This window comes from Condylura cristata, unplaced genomic scaffold, assembly GCF_000260355.1.
Source record: "Condylura cristata isolate star-nosed mole 26May11 unplaced genomic scaffold, ConCri1.0 scaffold00007, whole genome shotgun sequence".
NCBI lineage: Eukaryota > Metazoa > Chordata > Mammalia > Eulipotyphla > Talpidae > Condylura > Condylura cristata.
In genome coordinates, this window is record NW_004567108.1 from 32919452 (window position 1) to 32943363 (window position 23912).

The 23912-nt window shown below is 37.4% G+C and overlaps 1 protein-coding gene across 2 annotated transcripts in view; it reads right to left on the reverse strand.

Moving 5' to 3' along the window:
* The window catches only part of RASGRF2 (Ras protein-specific guanine nucleotide-releasing factor 2), a 190941-nt gene that overhangs the window by 111060 nt on the left and 55969 nt on the right, over positions 1 to 23912 (reverse strand). For both annotated transcript variants that reach the window (XM_012721957.1, XM_012721956.1), the window contains exons 3-7: positions 12535 to 12682; positions 10138 to 10227; positions 6536 to 6789; positions 2804 to 2883; positions 2209 to 2402 (exon numbers count right to left, since the gene is read on the reverse strand). In XM_012721957.1, the coding sequence (XP_012577411.1) occupies positions 2209 to 2402; positions 2804 to 2883; positions 6536 to 6789; positions 10138 to 10227; positions 12535 to 12682 (766 nt within the window). The remainder of the gene's footprint in view (positions 1 to 2208; positions 2403 to 2803; positions 2884 to 6535; positions 6790 to 10137; positions 10228 to 12534; positions 12683 to 23912) is intronic.

Sequence of the window (23912 nt, forward strand, 5' to 3'; positions counted from 1 at the left end):
ACTACAATTAAGGCAGGCGGGAGAGATGCCAAATGAATAAGACACAGGAGAAAGAATGAGGCCCTTACGCAGCAAGTTTTGGTGATTTCCCCTCTTGGTTAACTGTAAATAGTTAGGGGGAAGCAAATAAATAAAAGCACAGTTCAGTGTACTTTCGATTTAGATACTTCCTGCAGTTGGATCAATTCGGGCTAAATTCTTTAAGTTTGAGGTTTCTCCCAAAACAATCATTCTCATAATCTGAGGCCTGGAAGAAGCCAGAGAATGTCAACATCTAGCCCTGCAACTGAAGTCTAGGGTTACAAGCCACCATACTCTTGGGGTGGCAACCAAAGATTAAGACTGGATTCCTGGCAACACCACTGAGTTACCCAACTCAAACTTTCAAAACTAGGTTTGTCCTCCTGGAATCACAGAGTCAGAGAACCAGAATCATACGAGGTAACAGAGCTCAGTTGCCCCAGTTTGCAGATTTTATAAATGAAGATTGATATTGATTCAATAATTTTTTTCTCCAATGCTGTGACTGAAGGGTCTCCTAAAACCCCCCAGCCCAATGACCCTTTACTGATACTATGCAAATTCCTTGGGGGTGAATCAAAATGCTAAGTCATTTTTGGCTTAAATCCTGGGAGTAGTAGAAGGAGATGCAGGTGAAAGGGTAACAGATGAGTATCTAAATACAAAGGCCACCCAAGACCCTGTATTTAACTGTGTTTGGACATCTCACTGAAAATGCAAATGAAATTCACTACTTTGCAGCACAGAGAGAATTGCACCAGGGGTATTAAATAAAACATCAGTGGGCTATCGAAAAGGGAGCCAGGTGCCTCCCTGAATGTCCTGTGTGATTTTCACAACTCTCCCTTTATAAATTCACCTGTGTTGGGGCTGCTGAACATAAACTGCTTAGGTATTCATTGTAATCTAGAGGTAAACGTTGAAGAGTCAAACAAGAATCCAGATCAATGCACTATGCAAAATTTGTTTCACTCTCAGTGAAATCTTAAATTATAATTTTGTGTAAAGCAAACATTTTTTGAAGTTTTCATTGTGAAATATTTCTTCAGAGAGACAAAGTATTTAAACAATTCAGTTCCACGGAAAAAAAAACAACACGTAACATTATAAAGTTTCACTATATATAAGTTGTTTCAAATGCATCCTTTTGGTTTTTAAAAGTCTTAACTGAATTTCTGTGGTGACCTAGAATTTGAGCAGGATTTGACTTTTGGACAAGCAATTAGGAACCAAAGCAACATTTTTTTATGAGGTTACAAAACAGCAGAGTCAGAGATGCCTGTTCATGAGAACAGGACTCTCCACAGAAAACCTGACACACATGATTAGAAGAACCTGTTAACCACATGACAATTTAAAGGTCTGTTTGGAGGCCCCACAAATTACATAAATGGGTACACTCAAGAACAGAAATGATACTTTTCAAAAGAACAGGAGAATCAATGCTTTCACAGTTTTCACTGTTCAAAAGAACAGGAGATTTTGGCTTCCACAGTTTTCACTGAAGAGCTCTTAAGGGTAAAGCCTATAGGAAAACTTAAGTGTACTTTGATCCCTAGGTTGCTCTAATCCCAAAAAGAGAACATCAGGACAAGCCCAGCCTCACCACAGCAATCTGACTAGGAGCCAAGAGTCCCTGGCCCAACCAGTGTCTCTGGCTCCTAAGTCTCCACAGCCTTTGTGACTGGGGATGTCCCCCCTCTGCTCTCCAGATCTCCAGCCACTGGGGCGCTCAACAGCAAGAACAAGAGGCAGGAGGATGGGCAGGAACAAAGCCCTTCCCAGCACTCACTCCACTCCCCAGGAACCTTTTATGCAACAAGCATACACTGGAACATTTGCACAGCATCCTATTTCCGTAAACCTAATAATATTTTTAAACATGCTGGAGGAGGAGACGCCATGGAAGAGGTCTGTGTGGAAACTTTTTGTAAAAGAAAATTGTGTGGCTTTTCAAAAAAATCATTCTGGCTTTTTGCTTCAAAAATGTCTGATTTTCTTACCTGCACTAGATAGAGAAGGAATGAGTAGCCTAAAGTTGTTTCTCTAAGGGTCAAGCTAAAGATGACGGATGATGCTTATATGATTCAATTCCTCACAGGGAATCCTTTTACATCTCCCTCTGGTTAGGTACCACAATAGCAAGTTGGAACCAGTAACTTGTAGCACAGATCCCAGATGACTCACCTGAAACATTGGGTAGGTCAAGAATGTTTCCAGCATCCTCCCCTCACAGGCAGGGTTGGCTTCATACTGTTTTAAGAGTTTGTCAAAATCTCTGTTTTGCTTACAATTGGCAAGCACTTGAAGGCTGTACTGGTGGTTACGCACAAATTCTTGATAAATATTCAGCATAGGAAGCAAAATATCAAACAGGTCGGCTGGAAAGAAGAAGTAAACATGGCAGTTCTCTTTGTGCTTGTTAAATTGCCTAAGGTACAGGGAGAGATTGTGTTCACTCCGTGCTGTGGCAGAGAGTGGCTCCCAGCACCAGGTCCCAGCATGCCTGGGGTCCCAGTCAGATGCCTGAATGATCTGTAGAATGCACCATGGGGCAGAGTCTAGCTCATCCCCAAACAAACCATGCAGCTCAGGAGAAGGAGCCAAAAGGTACCTACTGAGGTGGAGCTCAAAGAGCAATGAGACAGATTCTCAGTAGTGAAAGAATCACACAGGTCAATAGGAAAATTCAGGTAGATTCAACTGAATAATGCTGATGTTATTTTACTCTAATGATTAGCATCATTAGGAGAAAATCTTATATTGTTAAAGATGTACTTACCTAAAATTAAAGTTGGCCAGTTTGCTATCCTTGCCTTCAGTCCTTGATGAAATATTTCATGAAGAAACATGATTGTTTCACTATAAAAATTGATAAATTATATAACTTGGTCACTGTAGGTACTTATTTTGTTAAAGAAACGCAGTGAATCCCAAAGCCTTAATTAAATACATAATGTATATGTCTCCTGGGATCTCTAAATTGTATAACCAATGATAATGTGGATTATCACCTCCCCACAAAGCAATTTATCTTTCAGACAACCTTAAAAACTCAAAGAAAATTCTAAACAAAGCTTCAGTTACTGGAAGACAAATTCAATATGATATAATCCTCTTTATCAATTTAGAATAAAAACAGCTCTATAGTTCAAATGTAAGACTTCAACTGATAATCAGAAAATTAGTTATGATCTTTTTTCTCTTCAAACTAGATGATAACTCAAGGATAGGCCTCTTTCACTAAAATGAGTTTTGACAGAAAAAGAGAAAGGGAAAAAAAACTCAAGGCAAAGTATAGAACTCTATTAGTATAATAATGCTTAAGATACAGAAGCCAAAAATGTAAAAGAATCTTCTCAAAAGAAGGTCAGGCACCTCCACAGAGATACTAAAATGAGAACTATGAATAAAAGGCATCTAAATTCCTATGAGGTTCAAAAAGTGTCTTTTGTTTTCTCTCCACTAGAATTAACTTAATGGAACGAGACTTCAAAGTGTTTTTTGAACTAACACATGGACATCATCTAATACAGAATTATTCACATTAGTGAGATAACTTGGTTTCATTATCATCATTTTTTGATTAAGGTAACATTGGTTTATAACATGGTATTTGATTTAGAGGTACAGTGTCACATTAGATAGGTTATCCCAAATGGGAAGTCCTTTCTATTTCCAACTGGTTGGTGACACAAAATAGACATGGCTTACCGATAGCCATTTTTCTTTTATTGACATTTTAAATTAGGCAGTATTTGTTATTCAGGAATTTCATCCAAATCTAGTTTAGTAGATACTGTATTTAATTACACTTTCAATCTCCATACCTTTAACTAGACAGAGAAGATAGAGCTAAAACTACAACTACATTTCCTGTAATTCCTTGCAGATAGGATTCTGATATAAATTCAGCTCCATGAATAGATATATTTGGTATGAAAGGCAGAAGTAGTGTCTGTCTCCTGTTGCTGAAAGTCAGTTATGATGACATGAGTGTTTGGGGGCCAATTTCAGCACACATCCTAGCATTCTGTTTCTAGGCACCAGCTTTATCGGCCTGAGAGGCAGACATAATAACAATGAAAATGGCTAGAGTTTCCTAACCTATGGATCATATTTATGGTGTTGAGTCTTTGAACTCATGGTCAGAGACAGCTTCTTTAATTTCTCCAGCTATTCCACAGGATTCTATAAGCAATGAGTTTTCTCTACTCAGAGAATGGTTTCTCCAATTCTGAACATAGCTAAATTACATTTTTAAGTACAAACTCTGTTCAAAGTCACTGATCTGCAAAGAACTTTGTTTTAAAAGGTAATTAAAAGATATCTAGTTAAATGATAGCAATGGCAATAAAAACTATAAACCTCACATTCAAAAATAGTTCTTTTCAAATCTTCATGTAGGACTAGGTAACTAGCTATAGTAAACAATTTCTAGGTTGTATGAAGAGTTTATGGTCTCACCTTTCAAAAAGAAATACACATTTCTTGATTAAGCAATTTAAACAATGTGACAGACCTAGCCTTCTGGGCTACAGATCAAGCAGTTCAATGGAAACAAATACCCAGGCGCAACCTATAAGCAATGTGATGCAGGCTTTGATGGCATCATTGTCAGAGTGCAGTTCACAGTCCCATCCACTGTAGCTGTTGAGCCTGCATACATGGGTGACTGGAATAGCCGTCAGAATGCTGACTGTACTGCCTGAATCACACACTTCAGAGGAGCCATTGCCACCCAAATGTGGGGAAATCTCCCTCTTTCCTTGAAACGGAAGAACATGAAGACTAGCTTTCTAGCTAGTCTAACATTCAAGCTAACATTATCAGACTTTTACTCATCAAGCATCCTACCTGCTATCATCTACAAACCCTCCGTCATTCCACTAAGGCCTGAAGCACTTAGCAAACAGTTCATTGTCAGTTTTTTATCCAACCCTTAGTGATTGCAATATGCACATAAGCAACATTCCAATTTTTTGGCTTCTTGGGCCTTTGAATTCCTCTCCCCCAAAGATCGTCTCCTTTATTTAATCTCAGTCAATTTTTCCTTGATACTACTCTAAATCCTGTCATTGTGAATAACTGTGTCCTTACCGAAGTCATGTTCAAGCACATTATTTTCTAACTACCACATTTATCTGTCAATTCACTCCATTTAGAGCCCTGACTCCCCAAACCCTTTACATAATTGGGACTTCTGTCGCAGTCACATAATATAGTACCATGTAGTGATTTTTTTTTACTAATTTTTTTTTTAAGATTTATTTATTTGTGCATACAGAACTGAGGTACAGGCCAGAGGCTCAGGGGCGGTGAGAGGCTTCACCAGAGACAGAGAGGGGAACAGAACATGCAGATCGACGAAGTACACTTCTGAGGGGAGCAGCAGGCGGGTCAGGAGTCTGCCACACCATGTGGTCACCTCCGGGGCAGGCGGGAATCGAACTCATGCGATAGCGGCTTCAGATTCTCAGTGCTGTCCTTTAACCCGCTGCATCACCAGGAAGGGCCCACCATGTAGTGATTGTTAAGAAAACAAAATGCTCATATGTAAAGATGGTGAGGACGTATTTTTAAGTGAAAAAAAGCAAGTTTATAACCAAAGCACATTGTCCTCTTGTGTAAGAAGGGGAAAATAAGCCTCAAAATGAACATTTAATTTGATCCATATTAGAAAACACTGGAAGGACACACAACAGGTCCTCAAATAACATCATTTTGTTCAAGATCATTTTGGTATAACATAAAAAAAATCACAGTCAACAATGAGCAAAACAACATTGCTCAAGGACCTAATTTCACTATATGTGGTTCCCAAGATCCTATCGAAGCTTTTGAGGCCACTGTGTACAATATACTAATGATGGTTACATGGAGAAAACAGGAAAGTTGAGGTGGGCAGATGTAAGTGAGATTAGAGCATGACTTCTAGTTTTTGTTGGTTGATGTTTGCATGTTGATTTGACCATGTAAATGCATTTTTTGCCCAAAAAAAGATAAACATTTTAATTAAAACAGTGAAGCAATTTTTCCCTTCTTTCATTTCTTCATTTTTTCTACAGTATTTACCATATTCTACATATTTCACTCATTCCCTATTCACTATGAGTCTTCCCACATCAAAATTTAAGTTCCATAACAGCAAGGATTTCCTGCTTTGTTCACTGACGAACTCTCAGACAGTACAAATATTTATTCAGTAAATAAATTTACTAGAAATTCTCAGATTCTCTATTGGTTTTTGCTCTTCCTAAAAGATTTTTTACATAAGTTTATAAGGTAGATTACCTTCCCCCACCACACTCACATAATGAAAATGGAAAGCTAGATGCCAAGATTCAAAATAAAGATAGGCAAAAATATGGAATGACAGTAAAACACAAATGCTAGTTTTCTTATTTTCAATACATAACTTCATAAGGTGAACTGATGATACCTAGTTCAGTGTAAACTACAAGTTATTTTAAGAAATGTGTTTGCCACACAACTGACTTATGTCGAAACAAACCTGTTAAGAAAAATACTGCTGACATCATCGTGGCTGATGGGTGGCTTCTTAGAGCTGGCGGCCATTCGCAGTGGCCGGAGGAAGCCGTTGACCAGGACGTAGAGTTGGTGAACATACTCCGACTCCGCCTCAACCATGGTGAACACAATCTGATTTCTCTTCCTCATACTTTCAGCATGGGGAGAACAAATATAATCCTGCACGATGGTCTTCCATTTCCTTCTACACAACCATCCTCGCATGAAGCTCTGGACCTATGGAACCAAAACAAAGCATGTCTGGAAGGTGAGAGAATGATCCTGTTAAGTCAGTAACGCAGGTTGCCCTGTGTCTTGTAAAACACTGCTCTTTCTTTCTTTTTTTAATTCTTCATTTTGCACATTTTTCATCTCAGTTGTAATCCCCATTAACTTCCTACCACCAATTCATCCATGTGCCATCACCATAGTCTCGTGATGTTTTGATTAGTCCCTCCTGTTTTGATTTTTCTCCCCTCTCCTCTAACCATAGAATGTCTCTGGTTTACAGTTGTTAGTTGATGTTCATTTTTACTTTATTACAATTACTATATATATTTTTTCTGATCCCTTATACTCCTGCTATGAGTGAAACCATCTGATATTTTTCTTTTTGGCTTATTTTGCTAAGCATGATGCTCTTCAGCTCCATCCATGTTGCCAAAAATAGCATGAATTTATCTTTTTTGATTGCTGAGTAATATTCCATTATGTATATGCACATCTTCTTGATCTAGTCATTTATTTTTGGGCATTTAGATTGATTCCACATCTTCCTTATTGTAAACAGAGCAGCAATAAACATCGGGATGCAGGTGTCCTTTTGAATTAATGTTTTTCTGTCCTTTGGGTAGATACCTAGGAGTAGAATTGCTGGATCATATGGAAACTCTATTTTTAGCAGTTTGACAAGCCTCCATATAGCTTTCCACAGTGAAACACTACTCTTTCAATCATGCACCAAAGATCCTACCACAAGGATAAATAATGGCAGTTTTTTTCCCAGGTGATTGTTTGATTGAAAAAATAATTTTTTCCCTCAGTTTCACAAGTTTCTTCCATACCTTAAGCTCTTTAGGCCTGCCTGCCTGTATGGACACCAGTATTTAACAACAATAATGCTGATTCACTGACTGACATTTCAGGAAAAAAATACATGAAAGGTTTAATCTTTAACAACATAAAATCAGATATTTAAAAAACATAAAATTTGCGACCTTAACCATTTTTAAGTGTGTATTTCAGCTGTGTTAAGTATATTTGCATTATTATACAATAAACCTCTAGAACATTTTTATCCTGGAGAAAGAAATTCTACACACATTAAACAAATCCCCGTCTTCCCCTTCCCTCAGTCCCTGGCAATCATCACTCTCCTTTCTGTTTCTGTGAATTTGACTACTGATAATTTCTTTGTATTTATTATATCTAAGTGACAGATATAACAGATAACAGGGCAGATTGCAAACTCACATATAATCAAAAGCATTATATCACTACCAAATCTTTTTTTTAGGACCATTGTTATCAAAACACTCTTACACATTATATTTTTTCCAAGCTATTTCACCCATATGGTCTTGTATTTAAACAACTACTTTTTCTTTGCAACATTTTAAATTCTCTATTACCAACTGTTATGATCAGCATATCAGATGTATTGTTTGATAAGCAATGGACTTACTATTAGGTTAAGTGAAGTTACTTATTAGTTATTAATATTAAAACATTACTATAAGTAATTTACTAACTAATAAACAAGTTTCTATAGCTGGATAGAAGTTGTAATTTTTCTTTCTTTTTTTTTTTTACTGATATCTTTGTGTACATGTAACTAGGTACTATTAAAAGAAAGGCAAGAGCAGTAATTAAACTTAACTTAAAATTTTTAAATTCCAAGAAAGAAATAATGCTATTTTACTTTTATATTTCCTGAAAAGAAAAAACAGTGCAACTTAGGGCCTTCCTGGGGCACATGACTTAAGTCTCAGTGCTATCACCACTGCTGCAAGAGCTCCAGCCCTGGTCTGCAGCAAGGACCTAACCCACATGGCACAGCAGACTTCTCCTGTCTCACTGGCTGCTCCCTTCAGCAGTGTATTTCAGCTGATCTGCCTATTCTGCTCCCCATTCTGTCTCTGGGGAATTCTCTCACCCCTGCACCTCTGGCCTGTAGCCCAGTTTTTGTGTGCATGAATAAATAAATCTTTTTTAAAAAAGATTTATTTATTCGTACAGAACTGGGGTACAGGCCAGAGATGTAGAGGGTGAGAGGACTCACCAGGAACAGAGGGGGGAGCAGAACAGGCAGATCGACGAAGTACACTGCTGAGGGGAGCAGTGGGCGGGTCAGGAGAGGTCTGCAGCACCATGTGGTCACCTCCGGGGCAGGTGGGACCGAACTCATGCTGAAGTGGCTTTAACTTCTTAGTGCTGTGCTTTAACCAGCTGCACCACCAGAGAAAGCCAATAAATAAGTCTTTTAAAAAATTGTAACTTAGGCCCTCCCTGGTGGCGCAGCGGGTTAAAGTACTGCACTGAGAAACTAAAGCCACTTCCGCATGAGTTCAATCCCCGCCTGCCCTGGAGGTGACCACATGGCGTGGCAGACCTCTCCTGACCCGCCCGCTGCTCCCCTCAGCAGTGTACTTCATCAATCTGCCTGTTCTGCTTCCGCTCTGTCTCTGGTGAATCCTCTCACCCTCCGCATCTCTGGCCTGTACCCCAGTTCTGTATGAATAAATAAATAAATCTTTAAAAAAAAAATTGTAACTTAGTCTTGAGGATCGTTTGTATTTCAAAACCTGAACTATATTTAGTTAAAGTTGTGTTACACCTGAAGGGGAATAGTAGCAAATTGACACAGGACTAAGGAAAAACTGAGAAGAATAAAGATTTGAAGCTGTGTAGCCAAAAAAAGTTCTTTAGCTGGGAAGCTTTTCACATAATGTTAACAAAGTTGAGTAAGTGCTTTACACAAGACAATTAAGATCATGAAATTAGAAAACTAGATGACATAAATCAAACACAGTAGGCTAGAGTAGTGCCAGTGCCTGGTTAATTGCAAAAGTTGTACAGTTTTAAATGACAGTAAGATGGAAAGATCTGCCAATTGTGTGGATGTTAAACAAGAAAGAAACAACATTAATAAAACAAATCTGAGCAGATGTATTGACATAGTCAATCTTTTCACAGTTCAAAAAAATCTTTTCTAAATAAGCAGTGAAGGCTAGAACTAAAAGATTTTTTGAAATGTAATTTTAAAAAGATTCCTCCCAAATACGAAAGCAGCACAGAGGTTTGAAAGCACTTAATTAATCTGGCTAGAGAACACTCCTGTCTTAATGTCCAGTTGGGAATACTTTCCACAGAGTTCAAAAGGGAATTCCTAGAACTGGAAAGAAGTCACCAACTGAGACTTCTCCACAGTAGCCATGTCTGAATCACTCTGAAGTGCAAGACTGGGAGCCATAGGAACAGAAATACTGCGGTTTATCTCAGCTTAGGGGCAGAGTGACAAATACATCCCTGCACAAAGTCAACTGCCCACCATATTCCCTAAAAGTTGAAACCCCTGCTTCCTACCTTTTTAATCTTCTTGATGTCTGGATCCTCGTCTTCTTGATTGCTTTGGTATGGTCTCATTCGTTCCTTGGTCTTTTTAAGAGCAATTATCTATAACCAAAAAAAAAAAAAAAAGGCCCTTTTAATGATTTTGGACATGTAATACCACGGATTGCAGCCTTAGCCATAAGAAGTAATTCTTACAAGGTAGCTTTATGAGATCCACAGGAAATATTCACCTTGTATGTTCCCTCTCTTCTTCTGGTGATGAGGCAAGGGAAACATGAACTTCATTCAAGTCTATTCTGTTACATTACTAACAAAAGTGCTTATAAGAAATGACTATGGCAAGTGTGAACTGGGATCTGAATTAGGAGAAATGCTAACCAACACTCAGTCCTGACTACTGAGAGATGACCAGACCAAGTCCTTCTCAGAAGCTAGTGACGTGTCAACCATCTTGCCCAAAGGCAGAGGCCTATATTGTCCTGTGATCTCTAAATGCAATAACAATCAGTTTAAAGTGTGTGTGTCCCATATAAGCCATGGCCTTTGAAGCACACATGATCTCTTAGGCAAGTGGTAACTGCAAAGAGAAGCTGGGACCCCTGGGTTGGTCCAAGTCAGTCAGGGTCAGGTCAAAAGGACCAAAATAATCTTGTATCTCTTTGTATCTCCAAGTCAAGACCACATGTCCTCTCAACTATAGTGAGTAATAAAATTCATTGTACTGCCATTCAGTTGTAAACTCTTACAAATCCAATAATGTATACTGATTTTACTAACAAGCAAACACTTAAAAAGTTTAAAGAAATCACAATTTTCCCCTCTAACCTGTCTTTGCACTTTGTTCCCAACACCAAATATACTCTTCTGCCATTTTCTGGCAGCAAAGTGGGAAAATAAAAGTGTAGGAAATAAATTATGGCTCCTGTCATGCAACCATACAAGACATACCTGCTACTGACAGTTGTTAGCTGCAATCTATATTCAGACTAAAATAGAGCATAGTGAAGACAGAGAAGCACATACAAATAAGTATTGGGGAACATGGCATGGTGCTGAGTTTCTCTCATAGAATAAATGCCAACCTCTTTCACTCAGCAGACAAGCATCTGCTGTAGCTTACTGAGGCAAAGAAAGAACACAATAATTTTGTTTTAAATTACAGTGCCTGATATAGACTTTTAAAATGCAGGTTTTTTAAGCCTTCTGTTGTTGTTTTCACTATATCAGATTTCAGGGTTGAATCAAGAAGTTAACAACACTAATGATATGGTGAACACAGTCTGCAGCTTATCATCACCAGAGAAGCAATTAGACTCCAGCTGAAATCATATTATACTCATGCTCTGTCCACTAGAGGTGATAAACACAGGATGTGAAAGCCCCTTCTGGTCTCACAACGTATGTCTGGTGTGAGGAAACACAGAGAAAAATATTGCCCAGTGGCTGTATAAGTGACAAGAAGGTTGCCAGGGGCCTTAACAGAAACATTTCTGTCAACAAGGACACAATTAGTAGTCGGCTTCATTCTGTTCTTTTCTTCCTTTGTACCTAAGCAGATGCTAGTGAGCCTCTAGTCAGAAAGAAAGGGGAAATCCCATTCTCTACATTCCTCTTCAATTCCTCCAATATTGGCCACTCCCCAGGAGGAATGACAAGAAAGCACACCCAGGTGTCTGTAGATAGACAGCAGCACCCGGGAGAAGCAGGCCACAGACCCACGCCAGGATTGCAGACTCCTTGACCACCTTGGCTCTCACCTGGAGTCTTTCCCACTGACTGGGGAGGCAGGGTCTGAGAAGGTTACACTTGGGAGGGAAGAAGGAAAAGTGAGGGAAGAAAGGAGCTGTTCCCTCACTTCCCTTTTCAGGAAAAAGTATACCCTAACAAATGTTTGTTTGTTTTTTAATAGTTTATTTGTATACATTTTATATCAGATATAGTCCCCTAGAATTTGTGCGTCTCAAATTCTAGAAGGAAGAACGATGAACTCCTTAGATCTAAACACCATCTTTCTGAACTCATTTCTGGTCCTTTCTTAGCAGTCGTTGTCAGTTAATTTTCACTTTAACTGAATCCATGACAGACTCAAAATTGTCATAACTCTAAGTTTGTTTCAGACTGACATATCATATCATAGTCAGCTCTTGAATAACTGATCAAATGGTGGCCATCAGCAACACAAATAATCAAAAAGTAGTATATTATCCTGATATTTTATTGTAGCACATTTACTTAATGCTAACATAAACATTAGGTTTATTTTAAGTTATTTATCAGTAGCCCAGTCAGGTATACATTAAGAGCAGAAGAACTAAGTGTGAAGTTAAAATTTTGTCATGATAGGTCTTAATCATAAAAGATGACATTAAACATGAAACAGTGAGAAGAAATCTGTCAATCAGGAAATACCTCAGATTTAAGCCTTTCAATCTCTGTATCTTGATCTTCAAGTTGATGCCGGAGTTGGTTGGCTGCAATTTTTTCTGTCTCCACAATCTGAACTAGATGAATATACTTCTGCATTAACACTTCCCTCTCAATCAAAATGTCTGCATAACTTGAAAGAAAATTACACAGTCAGTCATGTCATTGAACTATTGTTCTATCACAGATCCATATAAAGGCATATACTACATTTTTAAAAGAAGCAATGAATATAGTTTTACCATTTGATGAAACTCTGTTTGGCAAACTATGTGAATACTTTCAGCTTGCAAATTTTAATTTCCTTCAACTATTCAGAATTTGAATCATTAACATTTTACATATTCTTCACTAAGAGTTCATTTATTAATGGCTACCACCAACAATTTTTCACACGTGTGAGAAATGTGCAAAGGAAACCTGTTGTGTTACAAAGAAAACAGTGTGTCTTCTTAAACAAAAAAAGTGGAGGTTTTTGAGTTGATGGCACTTACTTGGTTTCCAGGGTTTATATTCAAAATATCTCACCAGGAAAAACCCTAGCTGACAAGAACAGACCTTCAGACAAACAGACCGAATCAGTGACAGCCAGAACAGGTGCTGACTTATACCTATGCTCTGCCCACTGGAGGTGACATTCATAGGCAACAGGAGGAGAAAATGCCTCACAGAATTCAGAGTATGTTTGAAAGAACTATGATATTCATAACTAATGTCCACTAGTCCCGCTTGGCTTTGTTTAGGGTTGTAAGATCACTAATAATTCTATTTCTAAAGAAGCAAAAGATACATTTTAGAAATAAGTGTAGATCATATGATCCTAACTCCAAGAGCCCAATCTGTGTAATTTCTTTGGTCAAAATGGTAAAGGCAAAACTCTCTTTTGCATACCTACTGATTATGCAATTCTGAGGCATCTAGAATTATGCTTCCAGATCTTCTTGCATTATTCAAGGTGGTAAAATATATGTTCCTCCATTAGTATAATCTTTCCCAAATTGTATGATAATAGTAGTAATTAGTGGTAGCTACTGTTTATAGAGGGAGTAGGGTGTGCCATATGTGTTCTCCTCCTACCTTCCCACTAACTTCAGGAGATAGACTTTAACACCTCAATTGTACAGAGAAAGAATTTGATCCTTAGAGAGATCACTCAGCAAATAGGTAGAAGGACTGAGATTCAAATCATGGTCTGTCGGAACTAAGTTCATGTTCTTAACCACAAGCTGAACTACCTCTCTAACAAGGACTAACACAATGGATATAAGCAAGAATGTTGCAGCCAACATGTTTTGAGATATCTACCCTGTCTTCTACTCACTAACGCTTTCTCGGTACAAATGTTTATAACCATACAATCTGACCACATTAAACCAATCTAAAAAGAAAGAAAGGGCCATATTAAATCAATTGATTCTTTCTCATTTGAATCTGGTTTGCCTCTGACCTACTTGGTTGAGATGAAAGGACGTGGACTTAGAAGTCAGGTTACTATTGTTTGGCAACCACTGTTTGACCATGCCAAAACACAGTGAGTCTGCTAAGAAAGAAAAGAATAAGCAGGTGTTCAGAAAAATAGAGATATGAGAAACAGAAGGTCTGAGACAAAGGTAATGACTAGCTGTTCCTGTAAGCTCTCCAGTTTAAGGTCACCCTCATGATATCCAAATATAATTCTTACTTTGGGGCTGAGAGGTGATATAGTTTTTGTCTAATAAATTCTCTTTTGAACTTAAACTAGTTTAAAACAGTTTTGTTTTATTTGGAAATAAAATAGCCTTAAAGCTATCCTACTATCACAATTTTAGTTCAATTATCTCAACATCCTCAGCACTTCCATCATTTGTGCTATCAGTGCTAAGAAAAAAAAAATGTCACCAGTATTTTTTTAAAGATTTATTTATTTATCCATATAAGAACTGGGGTACAGGCCAGCAGGGTGGGGGTGAGAATATTCACCTGAGACAGAGTAGGTTGCAGAACAGGCAGATGTACTGAAATGCATTGATGAGGGGAACAGCAGGCAAGACAGGAGAGGCCTGTTGTGCCATGTGGGTCACCTCTCTGGCGGGGGATCCAATTCATGTTACAGTAAATGGAGATTGTTTGATAGCACTGTATCTTTAACCTCTGTGCCATTAGGGAGCCCCCAATGTCAACAATATTTTAAAGTGACTTGTTCTAAGAAATTACCCCCAGTAGAATAGAAAGAAAGGTTGTTTAAGTTGTAGAAGAGGAAAAGAAAAAAAGAGAAATCTTAAAGAAATATGCTTTAGGGAACTTCAAAGAGAGGAAATAATAGAGTGGAAAAATTCACTATTATAATTAATATTCTTCCCCTTCTCATCAATTTTATTAGGAATATGCCATATATATCCCAAATATATTAGATCAATATTAGGTAACAAAACAAATTTTACTTTCTCTTATGAAAGGCTAATCCAAGATGTGAGAATGAGTTCATGGAAATTCTTCACCAATATCTGCCTTCATTCACTTCCAGGTACCACTGAAATGCTAGAAAAATTGTTTTATGTTTAAAGAATTAAACTACAACAGCACTATAAAGCAGAAAAGAATACCACCAACAAACCATAGGAGAAAACCAGGTAAAATCAGATGGGAAAATCTGAGCAGAGGACACATAATGTACAAAAATTTTATATAAGCATGGTTCCCACCAAAAGTAGTCAGAGAAGTTCCAAGCTTAGAGCCAATAAATACAAAGAATAGGAGTAGGCAGTGTGAGGACTGCTAGGATATTTCATTAAAATACATGCCTTCAGAACATCTGGAAGATAGGCTCCCTCTCTTCCATTCCCAAATAAAAGAAATAAGTACATGGGCAGCCATGACATGCCCTCAGGCCTAGAGAGTGAATCAAGCCAACAATCTCAGAAGTGAACTTGGAAGCAGATCCTTCCACTATTGGGCTTTCAGATGAGAATGCAGACCTGGCCAACAACTTGATTACTATCTAGTGAAAGATAGAGGCACCCAGCTAAATCATGCCCATGAGAACTGTTTAGAACAATACGTTGTTTATTATTTTAGGCATGGAGGAATAAATAAGTAAACATCAGTAGATACTAAACACATTCCCAAATGAAGAAACAGAAATAAACCAAGGAAATAAGATTAATTTAGCCAACAGAGATTCATTATCTTCAGAGAGCTATGGGAAGGTATTATAGCTACAAGGCAAACAGAAACTGGAAAAGAAGTAATCAGACAACAAAAAGAATTCTTAGGGGGAAAATTATTATTAAAATTTTACAGAACAATACACCAACTAGTAAACCTGAGAGGACTGATAACAAAGTTGGGTGGGTGGTGAGATAAAGAACACTGAAATAAATAAATAAATAAATGAAATTGGAAACATGAAAGAAAAATTGAGCAACATCGAGAATAGGGGTTTAATACCTATTTTGAGGAGTTAAAGAAAAGAAAAATAAACATGTTTATTTACTGACCCATTCCAAAATCTAACATAGCACAGTTCAACTAAAAAGTATAAATTAAATGCCAGAGAGGATAAATGAAAAACATTTCATACCCCACCACACCCTGGTAAAATGAACAGTCTAAGGATGAAGTTATAAAAGCTTCTAGAGAGAAATCACAGGTTATATAAACGAAGTGGGAGACTCAATCTGCCATATTCCTCATCCATAATTGGAAATGCTTGATTCCAGAAGAGAGATGGAGAGATATTTTGAACCTAAATTCTAAGCAACCATTCAACAAATCATATACAGAAACTATTCATTAACCATCACACTTTACAGGAGAAAATTTATGAGAAATTTTTCAAACAAACAAAACAGAACACAATGACATAAGATGGCAAAGAAAGCAAAAATCAAGCCAGATGAAGTACAGAAAACTAGAAATTAGAAGCTAATACAGGCAAGAGTTCTATCAAGGAGCATATGATGAACTTTCACTCCTCATGGAACGAAACACAACCCTGACAATTTGGTACACAATATTTATGTAACCATGATGTAAATATCACAAACTATTCTTTAATTTTGGGGATCAACAGAGTCTAAATTAAATTTAGAGAGCAAAAGATAAATGTTTAAAAGCACATAAGTAGAGATTAAATAATAATAAAGTAATAAAGCTTAGAGTTAGAGGAATGAGATTAGAGGTTAAAGAAAAAAAAACACACGGTATGTCTTAATTTACTTTTCTTTCAGCAGAGACATGCTACCTAAAGTCAAAGAATTAAAAGAGGTTTAATTACATTACTTAGAAACATAAAATAATCAATTTAACAATTAAGAATATGTAAGTAACAAAACAGATAGGACAGAGGAAGGGGAGTTAAGAGGAATTATATGAGTGCTAAATTCTTCCTATTATAGCAGGGAGCCAATAATACTGCTTAAAATTACCAAATCAAGAAAAATACAAAACAATTTTATAGAATATATGCATGACAAAAAACACAGGAAAAAAGTTCTATTTAATTGAAGAACTAAATATGGCTTATCAAATTTGGTGAAGAGTTTTATAAAACAATAATACTCAGCACCAAAGATACAGAAAGTAGGTACCTTCACTATGTCTACTAGAACGAATCATTCTAGAATACAAACCAATAAGAATCAAGAGCCATTAAGGAGGTCATATCTTTTATTATAGTAATTTCACTTCTAATAATTTAACTGAAGGAAAGATCAGGAATTTATATAGATATTTACGATGAAATAAGATATTCAGACATTAAAAACAAATACAAAACAATTTAGATGATCTATATACAGATCTATCTATATACACTGTATATAGAAAGTGATCTAAGTATACACTGTACATATAAAGTATGAAAGTGGTTAAATAAGCAATAGTAATATAAACAGTGGACTATCCCATGATATTAAGATCATATTTTTAAGCTTTTTATTTACTTCATTATATGACTTTTCCAATATCTCCATAATATCAAGTGGAAAAAATACAGCACAGAAAACCATAATGTCAGGGAGTTACTCTCTGGGGTGGAATTATAAGTGATGTTTATTTCCTTTTTAATGTGTTCCTGTGACTCCAAATACAGTCTTTCATTCAATATTCATTGGCTATCATTATGTAATCGTAACGGTTCAATGCACTGGATATAAGATTAAACCAAATTCAAAAATAATAATAAATCTGTGCCTTCAAGTAATTTACATAGTAGTAAGATGACAAAGACAATACAATAAGAAAAATATATAGTATGTATCCTGGCAATTGCTACCTTACAGGAAAAAGGAGGAAGTAGGGGAGAGAGGTTACAATTTCACTAGAGTATGAGAGAGGGTTTCACTGAGAAGACGATTCTGGAATAATGACTGGAGAAATGAGCCATGTAGCCAGTTGGTGAAACAACAACCCAAGTACAGGGAATAGCATGTGTAAAAGCCCTGTAGCGGGATCAATCCTGGCCTGCCCAGGAATGGCAAAATGGCCAGTTTAGTGGAGGGAGTGAGAGGTCGAAGAGGGAACAGTATTCTAAAGCAAGTAGGGCTCCTATATCGAGTCTGCCTTCACCCACTACAAGATGCTGAGCTTTGATGAGGCAACACAAGATCTGACCTTTTAACAGGACCATATTTACTGCTGTGTTGGGAAACAGGGTTAGGGGTGAAGACCAAGAGGAAAAGGAGACTGGTTGGAGGCTCTGTAATAAAGAAAATGTTAAAGATTAGTTCCAAGATCCGGGGCGGAACAGATCTGGGACAACACAGTCATTCAAATGAAAAGTATAATCAAATGAAAAGGTCATAAAATATGATTTTGTGTTCTACACATAGTAATTTCCCTTCCTCATGATTTTGTTGTTGTTGTTGTTGTTATTTTATTTCGTTGGGACTCCTTAGTTTACCACTCTTTCTGAGCTATCCTTTCAACTTCATATCACAAAGCTATCATTACGTATCCCACTAGAAGTTGAAAGTCTACTCCCGAATGGCATAAAATAAGAAATTTTTCAGAACATTAGTATTTCTATTCTGTATTTCCAAACTATGTTGTACCTGATTAAATTTCCAGTTGTTAGAGAATGATCAAATTTAAGAATTTTTACCTGATCTATTCATTATTTGATTTGGGTTTTGATGCTGTTGTTATTTAGTTTAACTTCTACCAGGGGGAAAAAATACTTCTCACTGCCAATGGAAATAATAAAATTAAGCCATATAAATCAACAGGATGAAAGCCAAACTCATTTGTCGAGTACCAACAGATGGCAAGTTTGAGGCATATAATTGGTAGTAAAATATTCATGTATAATATTTATAATCAAAACTAAACAACCACCATTCCTACAGGAGAAAACACTGCAATAGAATCCTGAGGGTTCCAGGGAAGAGGAACAGTATAAAAACATAGGACTTAATTAGTTTTATAGAACCGTAAGTTTTTTAACAACTTAGAAAGGAATTACTAAGTGAGCTAGACCCTCATTCTAGTAAATTCAATTGAAAATATATTTGCTGTTAATATAGACGTCGATATATAAAGCTAATGAGGAATTTACATACTTACCTACATACGTGTGTGTGTGTCTGTGTGTGTAATGAGAACTACAGTAAACCCAAACTGAAAAGTCATGTAAGAAAAACACTACCAGCTCCAGGATTATACTCAGTTTCATAGAGAAAACTGCAAAAACCACCATTCATCATATCTGCTGTTTTTGGAAATTGGGATTATTCAACCTAGGATGACAGAATTGTTATTCCTCTGTAAGTAACATTCAAGCATTGACAGGAAAGCCTGCTTCTAAACAAGATGACCTCCTTAGTACTACTCAGGGCAATTTTAGCTCTAATTGCTTCTACTTACTTTGTCAAATTTTGTTACATCGATACCTCACACCACTGGTTAATCAATATTTTTAGGGTCACATTAACTTGAGGTTCTATGACTCTGTCATCCTCACTAGCCTTTTTCTCCCAAATAGAGGAAGAAGACAAGAAGAAATTATGAAAGATGTTGAAGAAGAATTAGGAGTGAATGAAAAAGGAAAGGCAATTTCAAGAGCTTTAGATCTTTACACACTGTTGTTTAAAAAAAAAAAAAGCAACTTCCAAATTATTATTTGAGGAAAGTTGAAAACAATGTGAATGTTAATAAAGAATATGTAATTTTATAATCTATTTTTCTATACATATGCAAATGTATCGCAAAAATGAACACCAGATTGTTACCAGTAAATGCCTTTGAGGAAATAAGCAGGTTTGGGGAATGACTGTAAGAGTGGATGGGGAAGGATAGGAATGGAAACTATAACTTTTGACTATACTTTTGCATTCCTTGAATATTTTTCTTTTTAGGGTTTGTTTATATGTTACACGTATTATTCAAAAATAAGTAAATATTATAGATGAACAGAGAGTGTCTTTAGACAAGGAAAGAGGAGCTTTAGAAACTCATTGCTGACCCAAGTTAGTAACAGTTTCAGTGGAGTAGCAACCGAAACCCATCATGAAGGCAAGAGCTGCACACACAGGGAGTGCAGGCAGGCACCTCTCTCCGAGCAGGCTGGTGTGCAGGCTGGTGTGCCTGTAGGAGGAGGCAGCCAGAGGAGGAGAGTAGGATGCGGAGCCAAGCGAGGCTTCTTAACATTCTGTACTAAGGTGCAAGACATTTAAGGAGAATCAATGAAAATCAACATATACAGGAAAAAGACAAGGGAGGTGAGGGAGATAGATGTTATTAGAAACAAGAAATGGAACTAATGGAGCCAGAAAATGAGAGAGAAGCAGCTGATAACACAGATATATCTTAAAACAGAATTGTGTCCCCTGGGGTGGAGGAAGGGAGTCCAACAGAAGAAGCACCTGAGGACTGAGTGTCTGCTCAGACACAAGTCCAACTACAGTGGAAGCTGTATGCGTTAAGAAAGGACACACGCCTTTAAAGCGAAACACCGCAAGGATTATGAAGAATAACTCACAAGGAAAAGCAGCAACGGGCTGAAAATTAAATTCAAGCACCACTTTCCCCTACAGAATACAAGTTCTACCATCTGATCAGCTCTCACAGTTCACAAACATACTCCTCCTTTCCTTTCCTATTATATTTTGCAGGCTCTAAGGAAAGAAACTGTTGCTTTGTTTTTCATTGTGCCAAATTGAGATGTAAATGCCTGTCAAAAATTCCTAGTAAAAAATACAATATTTTAAGTAAATAAAATCTGCAATTTCAAATCTATAGGTATCAGAAGAATATGAGATACGGCTTCAGGATTGCATTTGACTGTAACATCACTACCCATTTCTGGTTTTTTCTAGTCCTGTGGTTTTGCTATGACACATGAGTCATTTTAAAGTTCCCTATGTAATCACTCTTCTGATTTGTGCAAAATTTCTTCACACTCATTCTATAAAGAGCTGCTTTTATGGGGAAGATAAGATACACATCATAGCTTTTCGTGTTGGACAGACGTGATATATTCTGCTCTAAATTAAGCCTCTCCCTAAGTGAAAAGAGTGAGATTAAAAACATTAGGTGTTTTTTGGTGTTTGGTGTAACTACCATAGGTGTGATATGTGGTATGTGTGAGATGTGTAGTCACATGGTGTATGCATGTATGTGTGTGTATGTGTTGGCAGGGTGGAAGGGAATGTTTGATGGAGAAAGAAACAAGCTGTCTCAGGCACAGAGATTAAAGTAGAACTAAGAGGCTACAGTACAGCTTTCTTTAGTGGACAAAAGGATAAGGCTTACTTCAAAGATGTAACTAGACAATTCATTCTCTGCTCATGAATTTAGGCACTGACGGGGTGAAGGAAGGGCTATGTCAGTCTTTGTCAAAACAAATCTGGCATGAACTTTGTGGGATGGAAATATGCCCAATTCCTTTTCCTCTATGAATGCTCTCCCCAAAGAGGAAAGCATACTATACACTTGCATGGGCACACAAAGAATGCAGGTGGTTATATTATTATTATTTAAATTTAAATTTATTTATTTATTTTACATCATTTTTGTGCATTTTTTCATCTCGGTTGTAACCCCCGTGGACTTCCTACCACCAATTCACCTGTGTGCCATCACCATAGTCCTGTGCGCTCTTCCTGCCCCAGTTTTGATCTCATTCCCCTCTCCACACCCAGTAGGTGGGGGTCTAAGCAGAGATGCAGCTGGATAAGTTGCAAAACAAGCAAAGAATAATAGGACAATCTCAAAATTCATACTTCCATGGGGGGTTGTGAAGCCATTCCATGGTAGACTATACCAGCAACAACATTCTCTATGTCTCCAACTTTTCATAAGTCCTTACCTCAATATTAGTATAACTCAAAAGTGAGCTCACCCCTGAGTACACACCTCACTTCTCTAGTAAACCCCTACACTCATTGTCTCAAAACTCACATACTACAGAGATCCACTGATATATTATAGCTGGCTCCCCGCTGGTCTTACCAAATGATCATGCCCTCCAGAAGCACTACAGAAGCACTACCTGGCCACTGTTCATCATCTTTGCCCTACAAAGTCTTTTATTTATCATTTCTTCTCCCATTCATTACAGGGAACTGAGAGGTGTATTATACACACCCTGGTCTAATATTGCCTACATCTAGGTGTTCACAAAGTCCTTTGAAGTTTACCCTCCACAACTCAGAAATACCTTTTCCTCTCTTCCCAACTATAACAGACTCGATCCTTCAGGTCTTATGCTCAGACAAGAATGGGAAGAAACTTGGAGCCCCTACTTTCTAACTTCTAAGCCTTCACTTGCTCAGTGTTCCAGTATGGACAAAGTGCTACAGATATAGTCTTTTCAATCAATGAACCGAATGGGCCACAATCAACTGGGTGAGTATCTGTTACTTTCCTAATGTCCACAATTAAATCAACCACAGTACAAATAAGCCAAGAGAACAAAGAAGAAATAAAAGATTCCTGGGGCTGTCAAAGTTCCAAACCCATCCAACAGACCATAAATGGAATAAACATGGACTTCATTGCTATTAAAATGTCCTGGTTTTACTTCAGCCAGACAAACAAGACAATCTTGCTCACTGTTTCCCATGAACTGATGCCACTAAGGTGTGATGGAATGATATTTTAAACGTGCCTGTGTTTTAGAATGTCACCCGACTTCAAAAATTGTAAATCAAAACCTTAGAATGAGAATGCTCATTTCCAAAAAGATCTTTAACTGACCTAGGGTCTTAGAAAGAAAACAGGTACCCTCAACATCCTCAAAAATGATCCAAAGAGGCCCCTCCCTGGTGGCGCAATGGGTTGAAGCACAGCACTAAGAAGCTAAAGCCACTACCACATGAGTTTGAATTCCGCCTGCCCCGGAGGAGATCCACATGGCGAGGCAGACCTCTCCTGACCCGCCCGCTGCTCCCCTCAGCAGTGTACTTCGTCGATCTGCCTGTTCTGCTCCCCGCTCTGTCTCTGGTGAAGTCTCTCGCCGCCCCTAAGCCTCTGGCCTGTACCCAGTTCTATATGTACAAATAAATAAACCTTTAAAATAATAATAATAATAATAATAATAATACTAAAACAAAAAATTTTTAAATAAATAAAATGGTCCAAAGATCCTCTGAGGGTGAACTGGAAAAAATAAATTCAGCTCTGAAGTACCAAAAGCAGTACCAAGTATATGATTTTCATGGCACACAAAGGGAGCCCCCAGCTGGTCCTGAGATACCATCTCAGGAAAACATCAGGGACCAAGACAGGGTTCTGCACAGTCCCCAACTCCATGCATATCTGTGGGAGACTTTGTAGCTAAGAAAAGAACCAGCATTATACTAAAACAGTCATCAGCTAACCAAACAATAAATCTTTTAAAAAGAGGGATCAAGAAAGCAAATTTATTGAACATTTAGAATTTTTCTAATGAAAAGGCAGCAGTACCAAATTAATACCATTAGACTGTCTTCTGGTGAAATGTTTAGTCAACCAATCAGTTGTTTAATTAGCACAATGCAAAGCAAAAGTGGCTGACAAGTCTTTCTCTGAATATGCTTCATTAACTTTCTGGCTTTTCCCAAGTATGAACAAAGTCAGGGTGAATTTCACAGATTCAAGATTATACCAAAAATTCAGCTTAATAAAACTTAAATGAAAAGTTAGCATTTCCCCCAATAATTTCAAAAACAAAAATTTAGGAGGCATTTTATTGCAAAAAGTCAAGTAATAGATATAAAACAAACAGTTTAAAAAAAATTATCAAGTACCCAGTTCTGGGTCCCAAGCTAAAGGAAAAACAAATATATTGGACCAAAAAGACAGGACATAAGGAAAAATGCTCAATCGTTAAACAAAGCTTTAAATTTAAGAGTACAGAATTTTGGCCCTCCCTGGTGGCGCAGCGGGTTAAAGCACAGCACTAA